We start from the raw sequence: 24,062 nt of genomic DNA, 5'->3' as shown, positions 1-24,062 counted from the left end.
TGGAACTTTAATGTAGTGATGCTAAATTTGGCTGTACATTAGAGTCAACTGGTGATATTTAGAAAGTTCCATTTGTCAGAACTAATACTCCTTACTAATTAAAATCAATAGCTCGGCTATGGGTCAGGGAAGGGATGAGTTTGAGATGCAGACTGGTGAAAGATGACCCAAGTTGCATATTGTGCAACCGAAAACCTCTAATCTAGTGCACCTTTCTCCTGAGATACTTATGGTCTCTGATGATCAGAAAGTCTAAATAACTATTTTGGGCAAGTCACTGAGACTTAAATGCAGGATGCTTTTACTTTTTCACCTTAGTTTCCACCATCTCATACTTATCAACCCATGTCAACTATCAGAGACTTATAACGAAGGGGGGCGGGGAGGAAGCTTGGGTTCAAACTGAGGTTTTAAGACATATATTACTTCTTGTCTGTATTGTTTTATAAAGACATTTTAAGTGAATGTGTATTTATAGAATGATGGCACTCTAGACAAGTTAGGAGATGGAAGAGACAGCATTATGGGATATTTTCAAGGCAAGATGATCCTTCAGATTTTAAGTACATTCTGAAACAGAAACCAAGTGCTTCTTCTGAGTTCTTAAACAGATGTTCTCCATCTCTCACTACATGAATAGGCATGGGTTTGGTTGTGATGTGCACATTAATTGCTGGTATGTAAAAGGAAATGCTGGTAAAGTGTTTGAAAGTGGTTCTGTCTTTTGAAAAGATTAAATGTTTCCTCCATAATTTGGTTTCTATTAATGATTGACTTTATAAATATTTCCAAGAAGACACAGCAAAGATTATGACTTATATCATTTTAGAGCCAAAGGAAGAACAACAAAAGGCCCATAGAAGCCATTGGCTTCAACATTTTAACCATACAGAAGTGGAAATTGAAACTCAGAAAAACTGAATGATTTTTCTAATAATGGTGAATAGGTTGAATGGGGTTAGGCTCAGAGTGTCTCATTCCAAGGCTATTATTATTTCCAATACTCAGCTTTATTTACTGATATTCCTTGCACACAGAATCATTCAACAAATGTTTGATGATTAACTTCACGAGTTCCTAGCATCCAAATGGAGTAGCAAAGACGATCAAATTTGTTCTATGAAAGCAGGAATTAGACCTTTAACTGAACACAGTTTAAGTTCACGGGATGAGGAATCAGAAAACAATTGCAATGCTGATCTCAACATTTTCTCCTGTGTGATCTTGGATATAAACCTTTTTATCTTTTAGTTGCAGGTTCCTTCTTTGTAAAATGAGAATAATATAGCTGAGGTAGTGGAGGGGATAAAAAGAATAAACAACAAAATTATAGAAAAAACTCTAATGATTAATGTATAAGTTGTCTTTGTAGCTTATCAAATGTAAATCCTAAGTGGTGGTAAAGTGGATTGGAGAAAGGAATACTGGGCATAAGAGGCTGCTCATATAAAGTCAGTGAACGTCCAAAAAGATTAAGGAGCCGGGAATGTAGCTCAGTGGTAATGTGCACCCTTTGCTTTTACAAAGCCCTCCTTGGTTTCTTGACAAATTTCCCATGAAACAAACAAACAAGAACATAAACCCCCAAAGAATAATTGAGAACTAGAGTTGTAAGGACTCTTTATGAACAAATGGATTTTAATTTCTGTCCCAACTCAGAAAATAAAAGACAAAAAATGGAAATAGAAAGGGAGAGGGAAAGGGAAAGAAAGGGGAAAGGAAGAGATGGGGAGGGAAGGAGAAGGAAGGAAAAGGACCATTACTATATATATTCACCTTCCAACACCATACTAATGTAAATATCCAGGAATATGCTAACTTCCCAGTCAACCCGTTATAAAGTCATTCCCATACCCTTCTTAAATAAGAAATCAGAATATACAAAACTTGTAATTTAATATAAAAATCAAATAATTATCAAATGTCCAGCTCTTTCTCTGCCATAAGCAACATACTTTTCTTATTGCTAATGTCATACAACCTTCTCCACTTTGCTTTTGGAAAAACTAGTTTGCAGAGACATCTGGTAGGCTTACATTCACACAGTTAGTGATAGCAAGTGTCAAGCCTCTTAGTTCCTTGTCTGCTGTTCTTCCTATTATATCTGTTTTACTAGGCTGCTAATACCTGTAAGTGAGACTAGTGTGATGAATTTTCTTCCAGAGCAGGCTTCTCTGACCCTCCTTACATCCCTCTATAGCTTACTCTTGGAATCATCTCCTTATTCAGAGAGTGCACTTACCTGTCCACAAATCTTCTATTGAGATGTAGGGTGGAGGCTATGTCCACGTGAAGAGGAGGATCCCGGACCACCTTGTACTGTAGTGGCTTACACTCTAAGCAGAGGAGGCTATCAGCAATGGAAGTCAACATGGCAGCATCAATCTCCAGGTGCTCATCCAAAGTGTAGATCTGGATACCATACACTTCCTCACCCACATCTCGGAGTTTGATGGTCAGTGGGATGTCACAGAAGACATTCTGGGGACCCAAAGAGATATTCTTCCCACTGACAGTCAATAGTTTGACATCATTGACAGCTCCACTAGAGTCCCAGTCAGTAGAAACAAAGGTTACCCAGATGGTCAGAGACTCTGGAACCAATGGGTAACGGAATTCCAGTTCAAGATAGCAGCCTTGTGGCTCAGGGCAGGCTGGAGGGACTGTATGTGGGTTGACTGCTGAATTGGGGCTCCAGGTACGAACACTGGACTTGCAGGGTTGTTCAACATCTGGATGACCTAAGGAAGAAAGGTGAGGGTGTAAGTTTTTGGAAGTCCTTCAGTAAAGACTCTCAAATTTTCAATAGACTATATACCAGGTTGGTCAGTATAGGATTCAGAGAATGAAAAAAGAAGAAATTCTCTGTCTTTTTAAATTGAAAGTCTGCACAGGACCCAGTTAATTCTCTTCCTTGCAACATAGACCTGTGAACAATCACCTGGTAGTTGGTCAAAACTGCACCCATGTACCTTACTACTGAATAAATGCCCCAACTCTTTTTTTCCCCAATTATATGATTTGTTGTCTAGGCTAGAAAGAAATAAAGGTACACATATTTGTCGAATGCCAACTATGTTCCATGAATGCTGAATTCTTAAAGAAACTCACTTTAGAGTGAATTGATCCAAGGCTCAGAAATACTGAGTTGCCAAATCCTCCCAGTTTATTATGTAAAGGTCAAGATTAGAACATAATTTTTTCATACATAGTATACATTCCTCATTCCTCCTATTGGATGCATAGATGCTATAAAAAGCATTAGACTTTCTGTTGTATTGTCTTTGGTACAATCTACTTGGTATAGTAAAATGGCTAGAGTATGGAGAGCTTCTGCTCTCTTGGACTGAGGATTCTAGGAGTAAACTGTTGAGAACCTCAAATGACAAGAGTTGGAAGGAAGCCCTGGAGCCATCTTATCTATTCTCTCCTTCTCTACATAAGGTCATTAACACACCACTAAACATCTCCTGTTCTCTCAAGTCGGACTCAGAACAGGGAGAATTGAGTGAGAAGGGATTCTTCAACTTTTCCCAAGGGAGGTGATGTTTCATCCCCTCTGATCTCAGTCCTTAGCAACTTCTGAATTTTTCTCTGCTGATGTCATCAGCACCAGACCTCAGAGAGTTCCTTCCTTCCTTCCTTCCTTCCTTCCTTCCTTCCTTCCTTCCTTCCTTCCTTCCTTCCTTCCTCCTTCCTTCCTTTCTTCCTTCCTCTCTCTCTCTCTCTCTCTCTTTCCTTTTTCTTTCCATTGCTGACAAAAGTAATCTGGACACAATGTAATGATTGACTCTAATTTGTTTAAGGGAATCCAGTAAGAAATTCATATCAGCTGGTAGGGGTAAGCTAGAGTAACTCAGGTAGTTCTATTAGCCATTCATATTCTCTCTCCCCGCCCCTTTCTCTAACTCTTTCTCATCAGTGGCTGGTTGGGGTGAAAAGATGAATATTTCTAAAGGAAAAAGAACAAAAAGAACTAGATGGTGGCACACCTGGTTAAGTACTCACACTACAATGTGCAATTCAAGCCCCTGATCCCCACCTGCAGGGGAAAAAGCTTCATGAGTGATGAAGCAGGATTGCAGGTGTCTATCTCTCTCCTTCTCAATCTCCCTCTCTCAATTTCTCTCATTCTCTACCAAGTTATAAATAAATAAAAGTATTTAAAAAACACTTTAAAACGTTTTTTTTTCTTCTGAAAGGGTTTATAGTAACGTCAAAGCAAAATAGGAGCTAACACAACGTGAAAACTTGAAAGTCATTTTGGATATAGTAATTATCCCAGCAAAGGTAGAAAATCCCTCCAATCTCCTCTAGAAAGAAGAGATCAGACAAGAGGATAAAAGAAGAAATGAGTGGGTGATAATAAAAGTCCATAATTTTTTTAAAGTATAGCATATCAACATAAGAAAAGGTGGCTACAACTAGTCCTTCTTATTTACAACAACCAAAATATGGAAGCAACTCTTAAATGCTCATTGACAGATGACTGCATAAAGACAGAGTAGAACTTATACTCAGTGAAGTACTACTTGGAAATTAAAGAATAATATTGTGTCCTTTAGCACAAAGTGGGTGGAACTGGAGGTAATTATGCTTATAGAAGTAAGGAAGTGAAAGACAACTACTGGATGGTTTCACTCATTTGTGGAACATAGAGAATTGAAATACATAAACTTGAAGGAAAAAAAAAAAAAGAAAAGTAACCAAAAGTTTTCTGTAGCCCCCTCCATTGGAGGAGTTGGGGGTATAGAACTTTTGTGGATTTAGTGGATCATTTTGGATATAGTAATTATTCCAGCAGTCAGAGCCATGTGAAGATTCTACTCCCTCTGTGATCTTTCTCCTTGACCTGGAAATGCATGGGACAATATTTCTCCTCTCTTTTGATAGTATGATTGTCAGTGGTAGGAAACCATGGGAGAGAAATATATGACAAATCTGTTTGGCTTCCCATTCTTCCTTAGTTTCTTGTTAATCAACACAGGGACCAAATGCTTTCCAAAGGACAGGAAGGTGAACCTGGTCGTTATGTTCATGCAAGTATTAAGAGGGGAAAAAAAAATCTAGCCAAGCTTATGTTTATCTAGTTATCAAAAAAAAAAAAAACAACTCATACATAAAAATGCTTCAAGGATCATTGGGTTCTATTAATCACCAACAGAGCAATCCCTTTAATAATAGTGAATTGGATCATCCTCTATGTGTTCGCCACTGTGCTAAGGACTTTACATTCCTCAGTTTGTTTGGTTTTATTCATGCTAGTGACAAGTTTATGATGCAAATCTTATTAAACTCATTTTATAGAAAAGTAAAGTAAGATTCAAATGGTGGAATAATCCTCTGGTGAAACAGAGAATAGTATTTGATACTGTTCCAGGTAGCATGTCAGAGATGAAATAGGATTAAATTTTCAACTCTATAGTACCCCATCATGTCGCATATTAATGATACCTGCCACAGAAGATTGTTGTAAAACTCAAATAATATATTTAGTCAATGAACACAGAGTACTAATAGTGCTGTGAAAAGTTAAGAAAAACTAACAAGGAAAAGCTTTGGAGGATGCGGTTCTTCTTCTTCTAGTGTTTGCCCTTCTTCTGTAGCCAGTCAACAGCAAAGCTGTCAGGAGCTGCTTGTTGCTGGCTTTGAAAGTGACTGGGATCCATGTGGATTCAGTCGGCTAGGAAGGATCATCAGTTTCCCCAATGAATGGGTACTCATGGGATGCACCACGAGAAGGTCGATCCAATGCAGTATTCGAAGGAAATAGAACAGCCGAATTAGAATGTGAGTTAAGATGGTTAAGGCTTTTAGAGCAATGGGAGAAGAGTAAGTGATGAAGTTGACTAATTAGACTGAGCTTATGAAAGATCTTGTATGTCACTTAATGAAACTGAACATTACACTAAGAGAAGGGGAGCTATTGAAGGATTTTAAGGAAGAAATGCATGTTGTCCTTTAGAAAAACAAGAGGCACAGATACTTGTGTAGATTTATTTCACTTAAGATGAAGAGATTTTCAGAGAGAAAGAGAGAGAGAGAGAGAGAGGAGTGGAGTTATATACCAGAACACTACTTGAGCATATGCAATGCTAAGAATCAAACTAGGAGACTTGAGTAGGCAAATCCTTCACTCTACCACCTCAGCTATTTCTCTAGTCAAGTCACTTAAGTGTCTGTTTGACTGAACATTTATCCACTGATCCACCTATCTATTTATTCATTCACTGAAAGTGTAATTACTGAGTGCCAGGTTTGTGTAACATATTTGACATTCCCTAAAGGAAACACACATGTCTACAGATATAATCTCAGTACATACAAAGTTTCTAAGCTAGTGACAACAGTTAGGACAATGCTGCATTAAGGCAAACAACACAGAACTGTCACTTTGACAAAGAAAATATCAGTGATAATGAGAACAAATCAGAGTTTCTAAAGAGGAGCAATAGACAAGTTTTTCAAACTGGTTAGATTTGATGTGTGGTGGTGGGATAAGGAAGGAAGGGTGGGAGAGAGGGAATGAGTGAAAAAGGAAAGGGGGGAAGGAAATGAGAAAGTGGGAGAAATGAAAGAGAGAAGAAGAAAGTGCAAACATTCTGTTACTTCATTAACATATATCTAAACTAACTAAAGGAAAAGTTATATGTTTATACAAGTCATGCATTAAAATGGGGCCACATATCTATATATGTATACATACTTAACGCTTATTTAAATGTGTATTTATGAATATCTATAATCTGTACAGACACTTATTATAGATCTATGTACATATAATACACTACAGATGTTGACACAAATATAATCCTAATAACTCAGTGCCCACAGCCAGGCACATCTGGTTAAATGCATACACTACAGTGTGCAAGGATCTGAGTTCAAGCCCTTGTTCCTCACCTGACAGGGGAAAGCTTCATGAGTGGTAAAGTGGAGTTGCAGGTGTCTCTGTCACTCTCCCTCTCTATTTCCTCACCCCTCTCAAACTCTCTCAGTTTCTATCCAATAATAAATAAACAAAATAAAAATTAAAAAAGAGTAGAACCTTGGTTGGGTAGATTCTAAGGGGGAGAAAAAAAATCCTCAATGCCAAGTTTTTTTTTTTCTTTCAGATAAATATTTTAGCACACCTGAAATCTTCTAGGCAGAAAAACGGAGGAAAAAAATACATACACAAATAAAAAAATGAAAATAATGCCATGTGTTAGTCACTCATGAAAAATCCAACACTTAATGTGTCTTATACTTGTGTAAAGTGGTTTTAATTAGGATTTGAGTGGGTCAGATCTAAATATCCAATTCCTAGGCTACACATGCAGTATGTAATGAACACTTAAGGAAATAATCAATGAAATAGTTTTTGTTGGAGTGATAAGAATACTGAGTTTCTTTTGATATTAACCATATTCTGTGGCCAAAGGCAATAAGTTCATGAAATGAAGTAAATTAACATTGTGGATACTTAGTAAATTCTTGTTAAACCAAGGATCTTTTCGCTTGTTAATATTCAATTAAAACACAATGTGACAACTCCATCAACTATTAGGGATGCAAATATATTCATTATATGAATAAAATACCAATTTCAGAAAAGTAAAGTGACTCACTCAAAGGCACAGGACATATTGATGGTCAAACTGGAGTCAGGATTCAGCTTTCTTCATCTTCCCTCGCTTCCCACCCCCATCCCCATGCTCTTTCCTCAACCCCTAAGATATGTCTGGCATTGCTCATGGATTGGGGAGTTTTCTGTTAGTTTGGGAAGTCGAAAAACTTAAACACGCAAAGATAAATAGGATGAAAATGAGTTGAGAAATAAATTGCAGAGTTTGGCTCATGGAAAAGTTTATTTCTTCAAGGATATTAAAAAAGGCCTGAGCCAAGAGGATCATAGAGCTTGTAATAGGATGCTCTAAAAAAAGAACAGTATCTTTTCCTGGTCTGTAAATATTAAATTTACATATCCTAAAAGAAAATCCAGGGCTGCTAGGTTTCCTTGGAGGTCTGAGTCAACCCAAAGAATCAAGGGATTCAGTGATTCCATATCTAGTCCATAGATTACTTTTTTAGAGTTTCAGGGACAAAGTAGGAACAGATTGACTGTTGGATTGAATAGAGGTGGGTAGAGATATCTGCAAAATATTTCATTCAGTGATAGAACAAATCAAGATGATTTTAAGCACAGATACTTGAGGGGAGAGTGTTATTAAGAGTGTTATAAGGTTTTACCTTATAGCTATCTCTCAGTTCTCTTTAATGCATTTAATCATTTAAGTCACTGTCATTCTTCTCCTGAGCTCCTGCAAGTCACCTTATTTTAAATGTTGCCTCTAATGCATTCTTTCCCTGTCTACTCACCACAGAGCAGCCCAAGCAATCTTTATTAGAGCATGTATATTTCTTTATAGTCTATGTCCCTGCCAAGGTATATGGTATCTTCTTTCTGACATGACTGTAAATCCAAACCCATCCCCATATGCTTATTACTTATCTCATTTAATACAACTTCTTTTCAATTTACTGATCATGTCTCAAAAATCATTTAAACTCTTGCAGAGTTACTAAGATGTTTTTATTGACATGGGTTATATGCATCAGTTGTTTACCACACCGTGAATTAAAATGAAGAAACTTTCAAACTCAAGAATATCCAGCATGTGTTCCATTAACATTCAGAGCAATACTGCATCATTAATTCATTAACTACTGAAAATTCCCACTGAACTCTCAGGAGACAGTGAAAAAGGTAAATCATGTCAAAGTATAATTACGAAAGTAATTTTGGACTTTGAGGACACCTTCAAAAGTCTCTGGGAACCTCATAAGCATCCGGAGCACACTGAGATAAATGCTGTACTAAAAATATCAAATCTTGATTGCTGCTGTGGTAACATTTCCACATGAGTCTCTTTCTAGGTGAGGCCCCTTCTTGCTGAAACCTGGTGCTTGTTGTTTCTATCAGCATGAACCTCAGCAAGCTCCTTTGCTTATGTGATTCTCTCTCTTTTTGGAGGCTCATCTTTGCCTTGTCCATGTACCAGGGACAGGACCTCCACACAGTGCCTATGGTGGGCATAGATGAGATTGGTGCATTCATCAATTATGTAAAGCGTGGTCAGGTAAGAGAGACACATTTGAAACTTGAAGATGTCATGTTGAGTGAAATAAGACAGATCGAGAAAGAGAAATACCAAATGATCTCATTTATTAGCTAGATTTAATAGAGTAGGCATGGGGAGGGGGAGTACAAAGTAAAACATAGACTAGATCTAGTATATTGCACCAAAGCAAAGGACTCTGGGGAGAAAAGGGAAAGGATAGGAAGAAAACTTTGGGGGCCTATTACATAACGAAATTGTGTGCATATGTCAATGATCCATGATTGCACTGTAAAGCATTAACCTCCTCAATAAAACAATAAATAAACAAAAAGGGAAAATGAGAGAGTCATAACTGTTTCTGTAAAAACCCAACAAAGGGTCAGTTTGGGTGGAAACATCTTGGTTGCAGAGGTAAAAAGGGTGGGAACTAAGTTGGATGGCCCCAGACATCCCTTCCAAGACTGACAGTCAGTGATTCTGTGAGACTGAACTGAGAGCTCCTCCCAGGTTTCCCTCTGCTTCACATTCCAGATGGACTTTTTTAGAGTTCCTGAGTTCTACACTAATTTTTATTTTAAGCTACTTTAGAAGATAACAAAATACAGCATTGTCATTTTTCTGCTTCACTTTCCTTTTTGATCTATCTTACTTTTTTTTTTTTCATTCTATTTCTGGCTTTTCCCCTCTCAACATTCTTTCTAAAATATAGAGCTCTCAGTGGAGTTCTCAGTAATCCTCAATGAGGGTTTAGATTCTGCTCTATCTGAAGGCCTGGGGCATCACCCAGGGACTATTGGCATGAAGAGACCTTTGTCAGAGTCATATAGCTCCTAAGTACAAGAAGTATCAAAGGGCAAGACACAGTGACAGGAAAGACTGAGAGGAAAATATGGGGCAGGTGGTGGTGCACTTCACTTGGTTACGAGCATGTATTACTCTGCACAAGGACCCATGTTCAAGCCCCTGGTCCTCACCTACAAGGCAGATGCTTCATGAGTGGTGAAGCAGGGCTACAGTGGTCTCTTTATATTTCCCTCCCTCTCAATTTCTCTGTTTGCATCAAATAAAAGAAATTTAAAAAAAAGAAAGAAAGAAGGTAATAAAAGAAGAGAAAAATATTTTAAAAGAGAAAAAAATGGAGCTTCCGTGAGTCTGGCTTTAATGAGTGGAGCTGATATATATATATATGAATATCAGAGCACCACACATATCCACATATCACTGACTATTGTTGGTGTTGGGGATCACAAGCTTGCAAGGCTTGTACAATGCCTACCTGCTACTGTACTATTCCCTATCTGTAAGATTCCTAAGTGGTCAGCAAATCATTAGGAAACAAAATATTGGACAAAGGTGCTCTCTTAACTTCTACAGAGGACCAGTAGTGGATGGTACTTTAGGGAGTGAAGACATCACTGGTCTCTTTGGAGATGTGGGAGTACTGACCCTAAGCAGGAAAAGGTGTGGTTAGGGGTAAACCCCATAACACTGGAATTAGGCCACAACACAGGAAAAACTGACACTTCCTTCAGGTACCTTATAGATAAATGGATGCCCAAAAGGAGAGTATAAGGCAAAAACAACCTAAGAAAAATTGTCTTGACATCTGAGACTGTTCTGTGTATTCCCAGAAATAAAGGAGGTCTCGAAACTTTACATCAGGCTCAACCTGACGCAGTTGACTGGCTACGGAAGAAGGGCAAACGCTAGAAGAAGAAGAAGAACTGAGGCATAACTAAAGTCTACTGACACTCTGAAGTCCCCAAAGACATGCATCAATTCAAATATGACATTGTTTATATACACAGTCTGGCAGGGTGTGAAGGCATATATTAACACTCACATATGGAGTCTTCATCATCTGTGTGGCTTTGGGTATTTATTTGATATCTCAGTGATTTTGTTTCTTTTTAAATTTTTATTTATTTATTAATGAGAGGGATAGGAAGAGAGAAAGAACCAGACATCACTCTGGTACATGTGCTGCCAGGGATTGAACTCAAGACCTCATGCTTGAGAGTCCAGCACTTTGTCCACTGTGCTACCTCCTGGACCGCCTTTTGTTTCTTCATATATAAAATGTAATGGTGTACCAAGGACTCTGCAGAAATTCCAAAGAAATGTGTTGAGTGAATGTAAAAATACTGGCTTTGATGTTGCCCCCCAAAATATAAGTATCCAGTTATGCAATGAATACATTCTGAAATATGGACATATTCATGGTAACTGTTATTTGCAATGCTACATTGTGTGCCCGAGAGTTGCTAAGGGTGTACATCTTATTTTCATGTTTTCATAAAAAAAGTGATGAGTAGTAGTGGCAATAGGCATAGTGTGGCATATATGGCACTTATCAAGATGTGAAGCTATATACAGTTTTGTGAACCAATGATAAATTCATTAAAAAGGAAAATTATAGGAAGGAACTACTGTGGAACCTAACCTTGCTGCATAATATACATATGTGTCAAATCATCACATCAATTATATCTGAGTTTATGCCAGTTATATTTCAATAATCGTAGAGAAAAAGATACTTTTGTAATATTGTATTTTTTATCCTATCATTTCCCAGATGTATATAAATTTTATAATATATGTGTAATACTTTACACATATTTTAAAAATACTAGCTTTGGGGGGCAAACTTAAATGCTTTATAATTTTTAATTAGTGATTTAATAGTGATTTATAAGATAAAAGTTTTTAATTCTATCCCACTCCCACATCAAGGCTCTGTGCCCCCACTTCCTTAAACTAATAACCACCATAGTTCTCTCAAAGTCATAGATACTGCTTAATATATATATATTAAGTTCATGTGTTAGAATTCTCTCTGTTTCACATCTGAGTGAAACCACCCCATAGTTGTCCTTTACTTCCTTCCTTACTTCACAAGCCTAATCACCATGCATTCTAATCATTTTGTCCCCAAAGGTACAAGATAGTCTTTAAATTGCTAAGTAGTACTCCATTGAGTATAGGGGCATAGTTAAGTTTAATGGAGATTACATGTGGAAAAGACCTATAACATTAACTTGGGTCCACCAACGTATCAGATGTCAGGCTCAGGAAAAAACTAGTCTATTTATGGGCCTTAATATAACTAGCTATCTACAAAATGGAGGATCCCCCAACTCTTCATCTGCAATATTCTTGCTTTTAGGTTCATGATTAATCAACAATTTGTTTGACTTTATATGTTAACTCTTTTTTTTCAGCCACCAGATTCCAGATGCTACCATGATGCCAACCAGACTTTCCTGGACAGACAACCCCACCAATATGTCCTGGAGCTCTGATTCCCCAGAGCCCTGCCCCACTAGGGAAAGAGAGAGAGAGACAGGCTGCGAGAATGGATCGACCTGCCAACACCCATGTTCAGTGGGGAAGCAATTACAGAAGCCAGACCTTACACCTTCTACACCTCATTATGACTGTGGGTCTGTACTCCCACAGGGATAAAGAATAGGAAAGCTATCAGGGGAGGGGATGGGATACAGAGTTCTGATAGTGGGAATTGTGTGCAGTTGTACCACTTATATCTATGGTTTTTGTCAGTGTTTCCTTTTTATAAAGAAAGATAAAAAAAAATCACTGAATTCCACAAACATTGAGAGAGTTGTTTTTTGCACACAAACCTGGAAATGAGCTCCTACTTCTAAGAATGGTTGTCTTACCTTCTGCTTCTCGAGGACTCCAGTGTCCAGATGGGCCACAGGGCATTGGGGAAGAGGCATTGAAGGCATACTGAACCAGGATTCTGCCCTCCAGGCAAAGGTCACATGCTGATCCCAATTCTCTAGGAGGCCAAGGAAATAAGGGAAATACACTGACTTAGGAACAGTTGAATGAGTCTATGACTCAGTGAGACCAATGGCAATAGTATGGGATACACAACAAATCTACTAAACATCACATTCCTCATCCATATATAAAATATTATGTTTGTCTGTGAAGTACCTTCTGTTGTGTTCTAAAGGTGCATGCAGTGTTTTTGTTTGTTTGTTTGTTTTTTCATTTTATTTTTAAACAGCACAGAATCAGTGGGCTAAAGACTCACTACCCACACTTATCTTAATTTCATCAAGCTTTGTAAGCTCCATTGAGAAGTTGATATGTGATTGTAAGGAATCTTTTGCCTCATTTGACCTCAATTTCTTTCTTTCTTTCTTTTTTTCTTTTTTTTTAACTGTATTAACTGTAGGTGTCCAGCACCTATTTAAGACATGGTGCAGTTCCTCCAGCTGAAAATGAGTGGGATGAACTAGATAGTGCCTAAGGAATATTCTAGGCCTGATATTCTGGGGATGGATGAGTCACCACTTGATTAAAAAGTCAAAAGTAGTTTCCTTACCATGTCATCTAATTCATTTTAGCAGGTTTCTAAGGAGTGAGTCAAACCCTCAAAGAGACCAACCCCTGAAGTGTAATGTTATGGTGGCTTCTCCTACTGTCTAGTGTCTTGTGTATCTGGATTCAATCTCTCTTTGGCCACAACAGCTTCTGTAATCTTATTTGTTCTCTATGCTTTGCATTTATTTAGGAGACAGCTGCAAGGAGGGTAAAGAGGTGAACCCTTTCTTCTTGTACTACTGGGCATCAGAAACTCTGCAAACCTAGTGACTCCTAGCTAAGCATGGAAAGAAATGTTCAAATCCAACCTATTATTTCTTGTAATGCAATGATCATCGATGCCTCTTTCATCATTCCTGGAGAATTTCTATTCTTGTTAATATGAAATGACAGTGGATGAGTTTCTATGTCAAATCTTAGAACTTTCTTTTTCCCAGGAAGGCTTTGTAGTCTCTGAGATCATGAGAGGGAAATGTGCTGGTGCTCATCATTACTCCTCTACAGTGCTAACAGGGAGGTTATTCTTCAATTTAAGTCTGAACAGTTCATGAGCCTTCATTTTTTTGTATCTTCTTATGCAGTGGTTAATACATCCAGACGAATGAATGAATCAATAAATACCAGTAACACAGACATTTTGTTTTATGTCTTAGGACTGAATAGTTCACTATAATCTAGACTCTTTAATTACAAATTTTGGATCTTCAGCTGCATCATTGTTAATACAAAATGATTCTTAGTTAGAAATGGTATAGGCATACCAATATCCAGTGATTGAAGATTAAATAAACTAGGCTTAATCTGTTCAATGGAATAGTGAATAGCTATTATAAAAATTTGCATAAAGAGGGAGTCAGGTGGTAGCGCAGCTGGTTAAGCTCAAGGACCAGCGTAAGGATCCCGGTTTGAGCCCCCGGCTCCCCACCTGTAGGGGGAGTCGCTTCACAGGCAGTGAAGCAGGTGTACAGGTATCTGTCTTTCTCTCCCCCTCTCTGTTTTCCCACCTCTCTTTATTTCTCTCTGTCCTATCAAACAACAATGACATCAAGAACAACAATAATAACCACAACAATAAAACAATAAGGGCAACAGAAGGGAAAATAAATAAATATTAAGAAATTGCATAAAGGTTATGAAATTTCATGGAAATGGATAAGCTATATTATAAATGAAAATTCATATCAAAACCAAATCTGCACCACAATTTTAATGCTATCCAGAGGTCTTCAATGTGACAAAATATTATTGGCAGTAATTTTTGATAGATGAAATAAAGAAAGATGTCTCTATTTTTATTTCTTCTGACTTTCTTTCTTAACTACTTCCTTTGTCTCTTTCTTTCTTTCCAATACAGTACTGCTCAATGCTGGTTTATGGTGGTGTTTAGGATAAAATCTGGGACCTAAGAATCTTAGGCATGAAAGTTTTTTGCATAACCATTATATTGTCTCCCCAGCCCACTTCCTGAATTATTTTCTAAATTCCTTTTATTATCTTTTTTTAAAGCAATTTCTTGTATTTTTACTAGATACAGTCAAAAATTGAAAGGAAGGGGGAGATAGAGAGAGAGAGAGAGAGAGAGAGAGAGAGAGAGAGGGCCTGCAGTCCTGCTTCACCACTCACAAAGCTTTCCCCCTAGAGGTGGGACCATGGACTTGAACTTGGGTTCTTGTGCATAGTAACGTGTACTCAACCAGGTGAACCACTACCCAGCCACCTGAATTTCTTAAATATTTTGACTTCTTGGGATGGATTTACTCCTTAAGACTAGCAGTAGCAACAATTATACAAATTGTAGACAGGTCATTAGATGTGGTGAGAAAGATTTCTTCAGCGACATTCGGAAACAGAGTTCCATTACAATGAGCACAATCCATGCATAGCAGCTCTGAGTGAATCACATGGCTGCCTTTATGATGACAATGAGATTATAAACAATCTGAGAAGGAATCAGGAAATAAAAACATAGACCTTTATGAACTCTGAGCTTTTCTTCTTCTTTTGCTAGATGTTTTTTTTTTTTTCTTTCAGTTCTTGACACATCATAGGTTCCCCCCACACAAAAACTTCAAGTTAATAATAAGTCACTATCTACCTTGGGTAAATATGTCTTGTTTACAGAGTTGCAGAAATTGTATTCTTTAGTTCCATAACTAATCCACATGATAATGCATTGTCTTATCTACTCTTTCACTGGATTATAACTGAATAGCCTTTAATTGTTCACTCTGTGTAAGTACATAGTGATAATCCTGGGTGACTAAACTAGCTGTGGACCCTGCCTTCACAGAATTTGCAGTCCAGCAGAGGGGATGGGCTATAAGCAAATAGGTAAACATATGTAAAATTACAATTTCAAGGCTGGGGAAATTGCTCAGCAGTATAGGACAGGACCTATTTATACAACACAAGGTCTTGTGTTTGATTCTTGGTATTACCATATGCCAGATCAGTGTTCAGAACTCAGTCTGTCTGTCTGTCTGTCTGTCTATCTATCTATCTTACTATTTTCTGTTTTCTAGATGTGAAAATATTTAATAAAAAGAGATTACAGATTGGAATGGGTTCTAAAAATATATATAGATAATGAAAAAGAGAATGGGAGGTCACAGAACTCTGTTAAGTCTGTAGTAATTACAGAAAATTTGGTAAGAGGATATCACTGATACTGACACTCATAAATGACACAAGAAAGGAATGTGCCCTCTTAAGATATGGAAAGGATTTAAGCAGTATTAATGAAAAACAAAAGTGTTTTGTCCACTAAACAAAGCTTGATAGGCAGAAGTAACCTATGAAGGAACATTAAGAGAGACAGGATAGCAATTAAACAGGTAGGCAAGGGGCAAATCAGAAAAGGTTCCTTACACAACATGTAAAATTTAGATAATACTAAACAGGAAGATACTAGGGCATAAGGCAATGGGAGACATGATCTGATTAGCATGTTTCAAACATCAATCTGAGCAAAAAGGGGTGCAAAAATAAAAACAAATCTGACAACATAAAACATGATGTGATGGATACTATGGGTATGGCTGATGATGTTCCCATTTCACAGATTAGGAAACAAGCTCACAAAGACAAAGTAATTACTTCAGGCTCCAAGCTTGGGAAATACTAATTTTATTTGTTGTTGTTGTTGTTTTTCCAAAATCAAGCAGCATCCTAACTATACAGGGAATTTAAGACAAAGGTTTCCCCTACTATCTGAAAGGAGAATATACCTATAAACCTTTCCTAAACTGAAATGACATAAAGACATTACAACAGTTCAATTATACATGTTACCTATACTCTGTTTGTCAGATCTAGTCAAATAACACATAAAATTTAAGATAAAACGAATGCAATAAAGGTTGGAATGATATTTTAAATGCTCAGTTTGTATAAAGCTGTGCCCAGGTAAAGAACTAGGTAGCACTACTCATGCTGACAGAGGTGAGTGCAGACTCTATATCCTAACAGCTCCTTGTATAACATAGTCTGAATGGTATTTTATTTTCTCCTCCTCCTTCTCTCCACAACTCCTATTCCTCCCTTCTTCTCCTCCTCCCTCTCCCCTCCCCCTTCCTTCTTCTCTCTCTCTCTCTCTCTGTCTCTCTTTTTCTCTCCCTCCCTCCCTTCCTCTCTCCTGCTTTCAGTATAAGACTATTCTCTCCTGTCTTTTCTAGTTAGGGAAAAGTATAGTCTATACTAACAGGGTTGTTTGTTTGTTTGCTTGTTTGCATTAGCGCAACAAAACTTTTGAAAAGCTAGAGAGGATACTAGTATGACTCCTATCCTTGGCATTTGGTTTATTTTTAATGGATATGTATATCTTCCGAGATCAGACAAGATCTGGCATATTCAGGGTGGTATGGCTATAGACAGATATGTATATCTGTATAGACATAGATACACAAACAGACACTTGCTGAAATCATAGCAAAACAGAATGCTAATGCTAGAAAAGTTCATCTTTTCTTTTATTGTTAGCTCGGAGATCATAGCACTGCTCCACCATTTTAAGATTCTACTTGTTTTATGTTCAATTAGTACTTTTTATTTTCATGTAGTGTCAGGATTGTACTGAAGGCTACATAGAGACACTCAAGCCTCTAAGCCATCTCTCAAGGCACTGGAAAACACTTTGTTTTTCTCTAAAATGAAAGTTCTATGAGAGTTAAAGGTTAAAGGCCCAGGTCTGTACTGTTGAAATGGCAACTACCAGCCACATGTGGCTACTCATATTTAAATTAATTAAAATAAAATAAAACTTGCACCAAATTCTCCCGTCACACTCATGATATTTCAAATGACCAATTGCCACAGCCAGCTACCATACTGAAAGATAGAGAAATAGAACATACTCATGATTGCAGCCAATTCTAGTTCTATAGCACAGGACTTTTTTTTTTTGCCTCCGGGTTTATCACTGGGGCTTGGTGCTTGCAATATGAATCCACTGCTCTTAGAAGCCATTTTTCCCATTTTTGTTGCCCTTGTTGCTGTTATTGTTATTGTTGCCATTGCTATTGTTGTTTGATAGGTCAGAGAGAAATCGAGAAAGGAGGGGGAGAGAAAGATAGACACCTGCAGACCTGCTTCACCACTTGTGAAGCAATCCTCTTGTTGGTAGGGAGCCGGGAGTTCGAACCTGGATCCTTATGCCAGTCCTTCTGCTTCATGCCATGTGCACTCAACCTGCTGTGCTACCACCCAGCCCCCAGACTTTTCTAAGGAATCTTCTGCACATAAGGAATTAACTTCTTATGGCTATAGAATGGCTTTAATTTTTTTAATCCTCCTGTGAGAACTGAGAAAACTGATACTCAAGTCATTTTCTACTTTCTGTGATTGGGAAGAGAAATCTTGGCTGAGAAAGACTAAATACACTCTCTTTAGTTTACAGATTAGGAAATAGAGTTCAAAGAGCAAGAGGGACTGGAGAAGGCAGAAAGAGTTAAGACCCAGGTGTCTAGGTTCCCACTCCAGCGCTTTCTCCAATACACCACAACCAATTGTTCAAATAACTGAAACCATTCAGTCAACACATGTTTGCAAGACAGATAAAAATAAAGGAGTTAGAAAAGCCAAGGGTGGCCTTGAATTATTTATCCAGTTGCCCATGTGTGAGGACACAGACTGTGGGAGGATTGGGATATGTTTTTTTAAGGAAAATCCTTGTATTCTCTTTGACCACAGATGTGAGGAACAGCAGGAGGACATGAGGATGGCCAGGGGCGAGAGGTTGGCATTGATGGATGCAGTGGAAAACACCAGAGGTTTTGCAAGGAAAGAGAATTTTCAAGTAGCTAAACAGTCTGGAAAACTGTCTATAAGATGGAAGCTAATATTTCTTGAATTCAGTGTGTATGTGTTAGCCATAACATGTGACACCCTGCTCAGTTCCCCCATGAAATCCAGGTGAATGAGTAAAAATCAGTGCCTTTTATGGAAGAAGATTGTCAGAGAGCTAAGAGATGTGAGATAGCTGGTTTGCCTAAAATCTTATAGATCAGAAATGGTGAAACTAAGAAAGGAACATAGACAATGTGACCTCAAGGCTTATGGTCTTCAATCTAAATTAAATTGCATGAGTATAAACTCTGTGTGTATGGGAAAGTGATATACATAGTTCCATTTCTTTACAATTTATTAAACTTATGGACAGATTTCCTTTAGACATAGACTATGGTCTGCATAGCTGTTAACCCTAATTAGGCATGTTTCTAAAATGTCAGTTTTAATTTAACATATGATAACTCCGTTATGAAATTTTAGACTGAACAGAATAGCTATTGTATGAGCTTCAAGCAGCAACTGACTATAGGTTATTAAAAACATATTGATTGAAGCTGAGGGCACCATGTAATAGAGACATATCTCATTACCCAACAATTAACCCTCCAATAGGTTCCCAACAATCAGATGGTATTTATTTAATAGACAATAACTGCTTTATGAAATACAAATTGAATACATACACAAGAAGTTTCATTTACAAAACTTCCATTTTAAGTGGAATTGAGGCCAAGGCTTAACCAAAAGTCTGATACTTCTCATCGCCACAGAAAAAATAAATAAATCTACAGGCTGCTGGAAAGTCTGTTCCAAAGTGTCACATGAGGTTTCCCAAACCCAGTTCTGGGTTCCCAGTGAGGGTGGTGGGGCAGAGAAAAGGGAGTCTGAAAGAGAGCATTTCCTTCCCCTGAGTAATCACATTCATCCAGCTGCCAACTGAAGGTTCTAGACTCAGGGTCTAACTGTATTGCAAAAAGTTAGAGCTCAAATATATGTATGTACACACACACACACATATATATGTGCATACATATTTGTATTTATGGACACATGTTTTTATATAAATATTACATATATACAGTCATGTATATGTAAATATGATACAGAGTAAGCATTTGATAAATGACAGGAACTATAATTATAGGGTGGCATTAATCATTAGCTGCTTAATTATTTTCACTGTAATCAGTGCTATGTCATTGTTTTTGAGTGAAATTCCTACCTCTCCTACCCCCCCATACACACATACACAAAGAGTTATGTATGGGGGGGGGGCTATAAGCCTTCAATTATAGTTAAATTCCAAAGTCAATATTAACATCTTTGTGACTTTTTATGATCCTTTATGATCTGGCTCATATCAAGTTTGGGTTGCTCAGGGGCTCTCAGGGCTGAAAGGTATCACAAGAGACCTAAGATTCAGGCCTCTTATCTCCAGGTTAATGAGGCATCATTGGGCCCAGATTTCAGGGGATGAGAATAAGACTCATGAAAGAATAGGAACTTCTTAATATCTGACAGCTAATAAATGACAGTGAAAGAAAACCGAGGTATTGTGTGCCTGTTCACCATTCCTTGATCTAAAAATTCTACTTTTGGTTTGTCAGGAAAACATTGGACACAGTGAAAAATCAATTTATATATCATAAATATATATATGTACCTATACATCATGAGGGCATATATATGAAAACATACACACACATATATTTGTACATGATATGTACATTGAGGTGTCTGTCCATTAACCAGAAGCAATTTCAGCCCCTGAAACTCATGGAGATGAAACCAGTACTCTATCCCCAAAGTTATTTTTAGCAATAAAAGTTTCTAGGTTTTTAGTAATACTATAAAACCAAGTAGTTATGCATTTAAAGTATGCATGGTTATAAATTGATTTCTATTGACAAGTGCTCATTTATTTGTTGATTCCAAACTTTCAGCCTGTCTATATGGGTAAGTCAACTGCTAAATGATGGGAAGCTCTCACTAGAGCAAGGACAAAGAACACAATAAGTTCTTCCTTTAAGATTGTTAACCTTCTATTTTGGAATTAGCTAGTAGGTCTATTTTAGGTATTAGGTTCAAGATTAATCAACAATTTATTTGGATCTATATGTTATATCTTTTTCAGCCACCAGGTTCCAGATGCTACCATGATGCCAACCAGACTTCCTTGGACAGATGACCCTACCACTGTGTCCTGGAGCTCCACTTCCTCAGAGCTCTGCCCCACTAGGAAAAGAGACAGGCTGGGAGTATGGATTGACATGTCAATGCCTATGTTCAGCAGGGAAGCAATACAGAGGCCAGACCTTCCACCTTCTTCACATGATGACACTACAGGAATTGTGTGAAGTTGTACCCCTCTTATCCTATGATTTAGTCAGTGTTTCCTTTTTATAAATAAAAAAAGAAGGGAAGCTATCAGGGGAGGGGATGGGATATGGAGCTCTGGTGGTGGGAACTGTACCCCTCTTACCCTATGGTCTTGTCAGTGTTTCCATTTTATTATTTATTTATTCCGTTTTCCTGCCCTTATTGTTTTATTGTTATAGTTATTATTTTGTCGTTATTGATGTTGTTGTTGGACAGGACAAAGAGAAATAGTGAAAGGAGGGGAGATAGAGAGGGGGAGAGTAAGACAGACACCTGCACATCTGCTTCACCACCTGTGAAGCAATTCCCCTGCAGGTGGGCTCAAACCGGGATCCTTACAGAGGTCTTTGTGCTTTGCTCCACCTGCGCTTAACCCCCTGCACTACTGCCCAATTCCCAGCATTTCCATTTTATAAGTAAATAAATTAAATAATAATAATAATAAAAAAGATTGTTACCCTTCTAAATTTTTTTGGCAGGAGAAAAAGGAACCACACTCACCTTTCAAAGAAATGGCCATCAATTGGCGGGAACCACTCCAGTGTAACAGAGTCAATCGTGTGTCCCACAATCTGTGGGGCTAGGGCAACAGGTGCCGGCTTCCTGGAAGACTGCCAGCCCTGGTACACCAGATCCAGGTAACAGTGCATTCTGGAAACTTGATTGGGCGTGAAGGAGTCAGTGCAGTCGTCATCTGGAAGTGGGCAAGAGAAAAGATAAGAATGTTGCTGCATAGGTGAGCATGTGAGAGAATTATGACATCTCCTAGAGCCAAAGAGCTAGGATATCAACCCTTGCCAACTCAGAGCTAGTCTCTTCCAGTGCTCAGGAGTTAATGCTCTGTGAACAAATTAGTGTAGTCATCACTTCTGGAGACAGGTGAGAGGGAAGGAGGAAAGGGAGGGTGGATAGAGCTGAAAAAGTGCTTCTGGGAATGGAGAGGGAGTAAGTAGCTCAGAGGTCATAGCTGAGGAGAAAGGAAAAATAACTTGCTTTTCATTTCTTTGTTTTTAATTTTAAAATATTTAATTCCCTTTTGTTGCCCTTGTTGTTTTATTGTTGTCGTTGTTGGATAGGACAGAGAGAAATGGAGAGAGGAGGTGAAGCCAGAGAGGGGGAGAGAAAGACACCTGCAGACCTGCTTCACCACCTGTGAAGCGACTCCCCTGCAGGTGGAGAGCTGGGGGCTTGAACCAGGATCCTTACTACAGTCCTTGAACTCTGTGTTATCTGAGCTTAACCTGCTGGGCTACATATGGCCCTACTCCCAACAACTTGCTTTTCATGCATTCCACATTTGTTGGTAAACAAGTCACACACATTCTCTTACTTCTCTCTCTCACATATATATATCCCAGTTATCTATTCACTCACTTATCTCACATATATATCTCAGTTATCTATTCACTCACTTACTGTTTCATTTGTTCACTTGTTCATTTCTTGTTCACTTTCATGCATCAATATATTTGCTGGATATTGACCTTCAAGCAAACCTCGTGAGCATCAACTATCTGTGTTCTACTCTGTGTCAAGAGTAACAGGATGATGAAACTTCAAAAAGTCCCTGCACCTGAGAAAATACTAGTTTTGTTACAGAGTGAAGATTAGACTGCTGGCAGTAGGTCAAGATTGTCATAGGCTGGTAAAGTTAGTGATGCTGGACACTGATGAACAGAGAAGAAAAGTCACCCAAGGAGATCTCTGAAGGAAGTACTTGAGGTCAACCAGATGGCCTGGCTGAGACTGAGAAAGAAAATTAAGTCACTGAAGAGGAGGAAATCATAAGACCCAAGAATACAGAGTTCTAAGCAGTGAACAGTTTAAGCAGAGCTTGACAAATGTGGCTTCAGTGATCATTTTGGGGATATAAGGACAGGGATACCTACTCTTCATTATTGTCACATGGGCACTCATGGAATGCTTGGTATAAGCAGGGCCCGGTGTACTGTACTTTGGATAGTGAGCTCTCCCATTCTTTTGAAGTAAGCACTGTGATTTTCCCCATTTTACAGAGGATAATTTTCAAGCTAAGACAAGTCAAATATTATATATATATATAATACAACAGATCTGAGTTTTGAACTCAGGCCATTATTGACTCTAAGATCATGCTCCTAACCAATATGATAACTTCCAGAGCATAAAGCGAGGCTTTTATGGATAAGGTAGCTTTTAGGGCACTTATTTAGTAGAAGTTGAGTCTGAGTCTTGTGGTGTCAGAATACAATCTCAGAAATGTCTGCAGAGATAATAACTTTATTTTTTTTTAAATATTTATTTTATTATTCCCTTTTGTTACCCTTTTTTATTATTGTAGTTATTATTGTTGTCATCGTTGTTGGGTAGGACAGAGAGAAATGGAGAGAAGAGGGGAAGACAGAGAAGGGGAGAGAAAGGCACCTGCAGAACTGCTTCACCACTTGTGAAGTGACTCCCCTACAGATGGGGAGCCAGGGGCTAGAATTGGGACCTTTACGCTGGTCCTTGTGCTTTTCGTCACCTGCACTTAACCCACTGTGCTACCACCCAACTCCCAGAGCTAATAATTTTTAATCTTCCTCACTCTTATAGGATGCAGACTAAAGACCATGACTAAAAACTTGCCTCCCAAGGAAGAAACAGGTCTCCCAACTCTCCCCCCAACAGCTTTATTTAGCTGGCCCAGGGGCACTGTTTTGGCTTGGTTTCTAAAAACACTACTTCCCAGAGGTATCTGTCTGGTCAGGGTTTCTAAAGCTGGGCCTTAGGCACGAGGCTAGTAAGATCTTAAAATAAACCCACCACTGGGAATCCTGCAGCATTAACTTATGTCTCCCTTATCAAACAAACAAAATAATTTGGGGCAGATGTTGGGCAGTTGAACATGACCTTCAGAGTACAGTTAAAGAGTACATAGAAGTTGTCTCTGACCCCCTTATTGGTTTTTATCAAATC

At 38.2% G+C, this 24,062-nt stretch overlaps 1 protein-coding gene across 1 annotated transcript in view; it reads right to left on the bottom strand.

Moving 5' to 3' along the window:
• Positions 1 to 24,062, bottom strand: part of PAPPA (pappalysin 1) — a 304,579-nt gene that overhangs the window by 200,826 nt on the left and 79,691 nt on the right. Inside the window, exons 5-7 of the mRNA XM_007521940.3 lie at positions 21,627 to 21,819; positions 12,785 to 12,906; positions 2,243 to 2,741 (exon numbers count right to left, since the gene is read on the bottom strand). Coding sequence (XP_007522002.2) covers positions 2,243 to 2,741; positions 12,785 to 12,906; positions 21,627 to 21,819 — 814 coding nt within the window. The remainder of the gene's footprint in view (positions 1 to 2,242; positions 2,742 to 12,784; positions 12,907 to 21,626; positions 21,820 to 24,062) is intronic.

Source organism: Erinaceus europaeus, chromosome 10, assembly GCF_950295315.1.
Source record: "Erinaceus europaeus chromosome 10, mEriEur2.1, whole genome shotgun sequence".
Taxonomy (NCBI): Eukaryota; Metazoa; Chordata; class Mammalia; order Eulipotyphla; family Erinaceidae; genus Erinaceus; species Erinaceus europaeus.
This window is presented reverse-complemented; position numbering and strand designations above follow the sequence as displayed.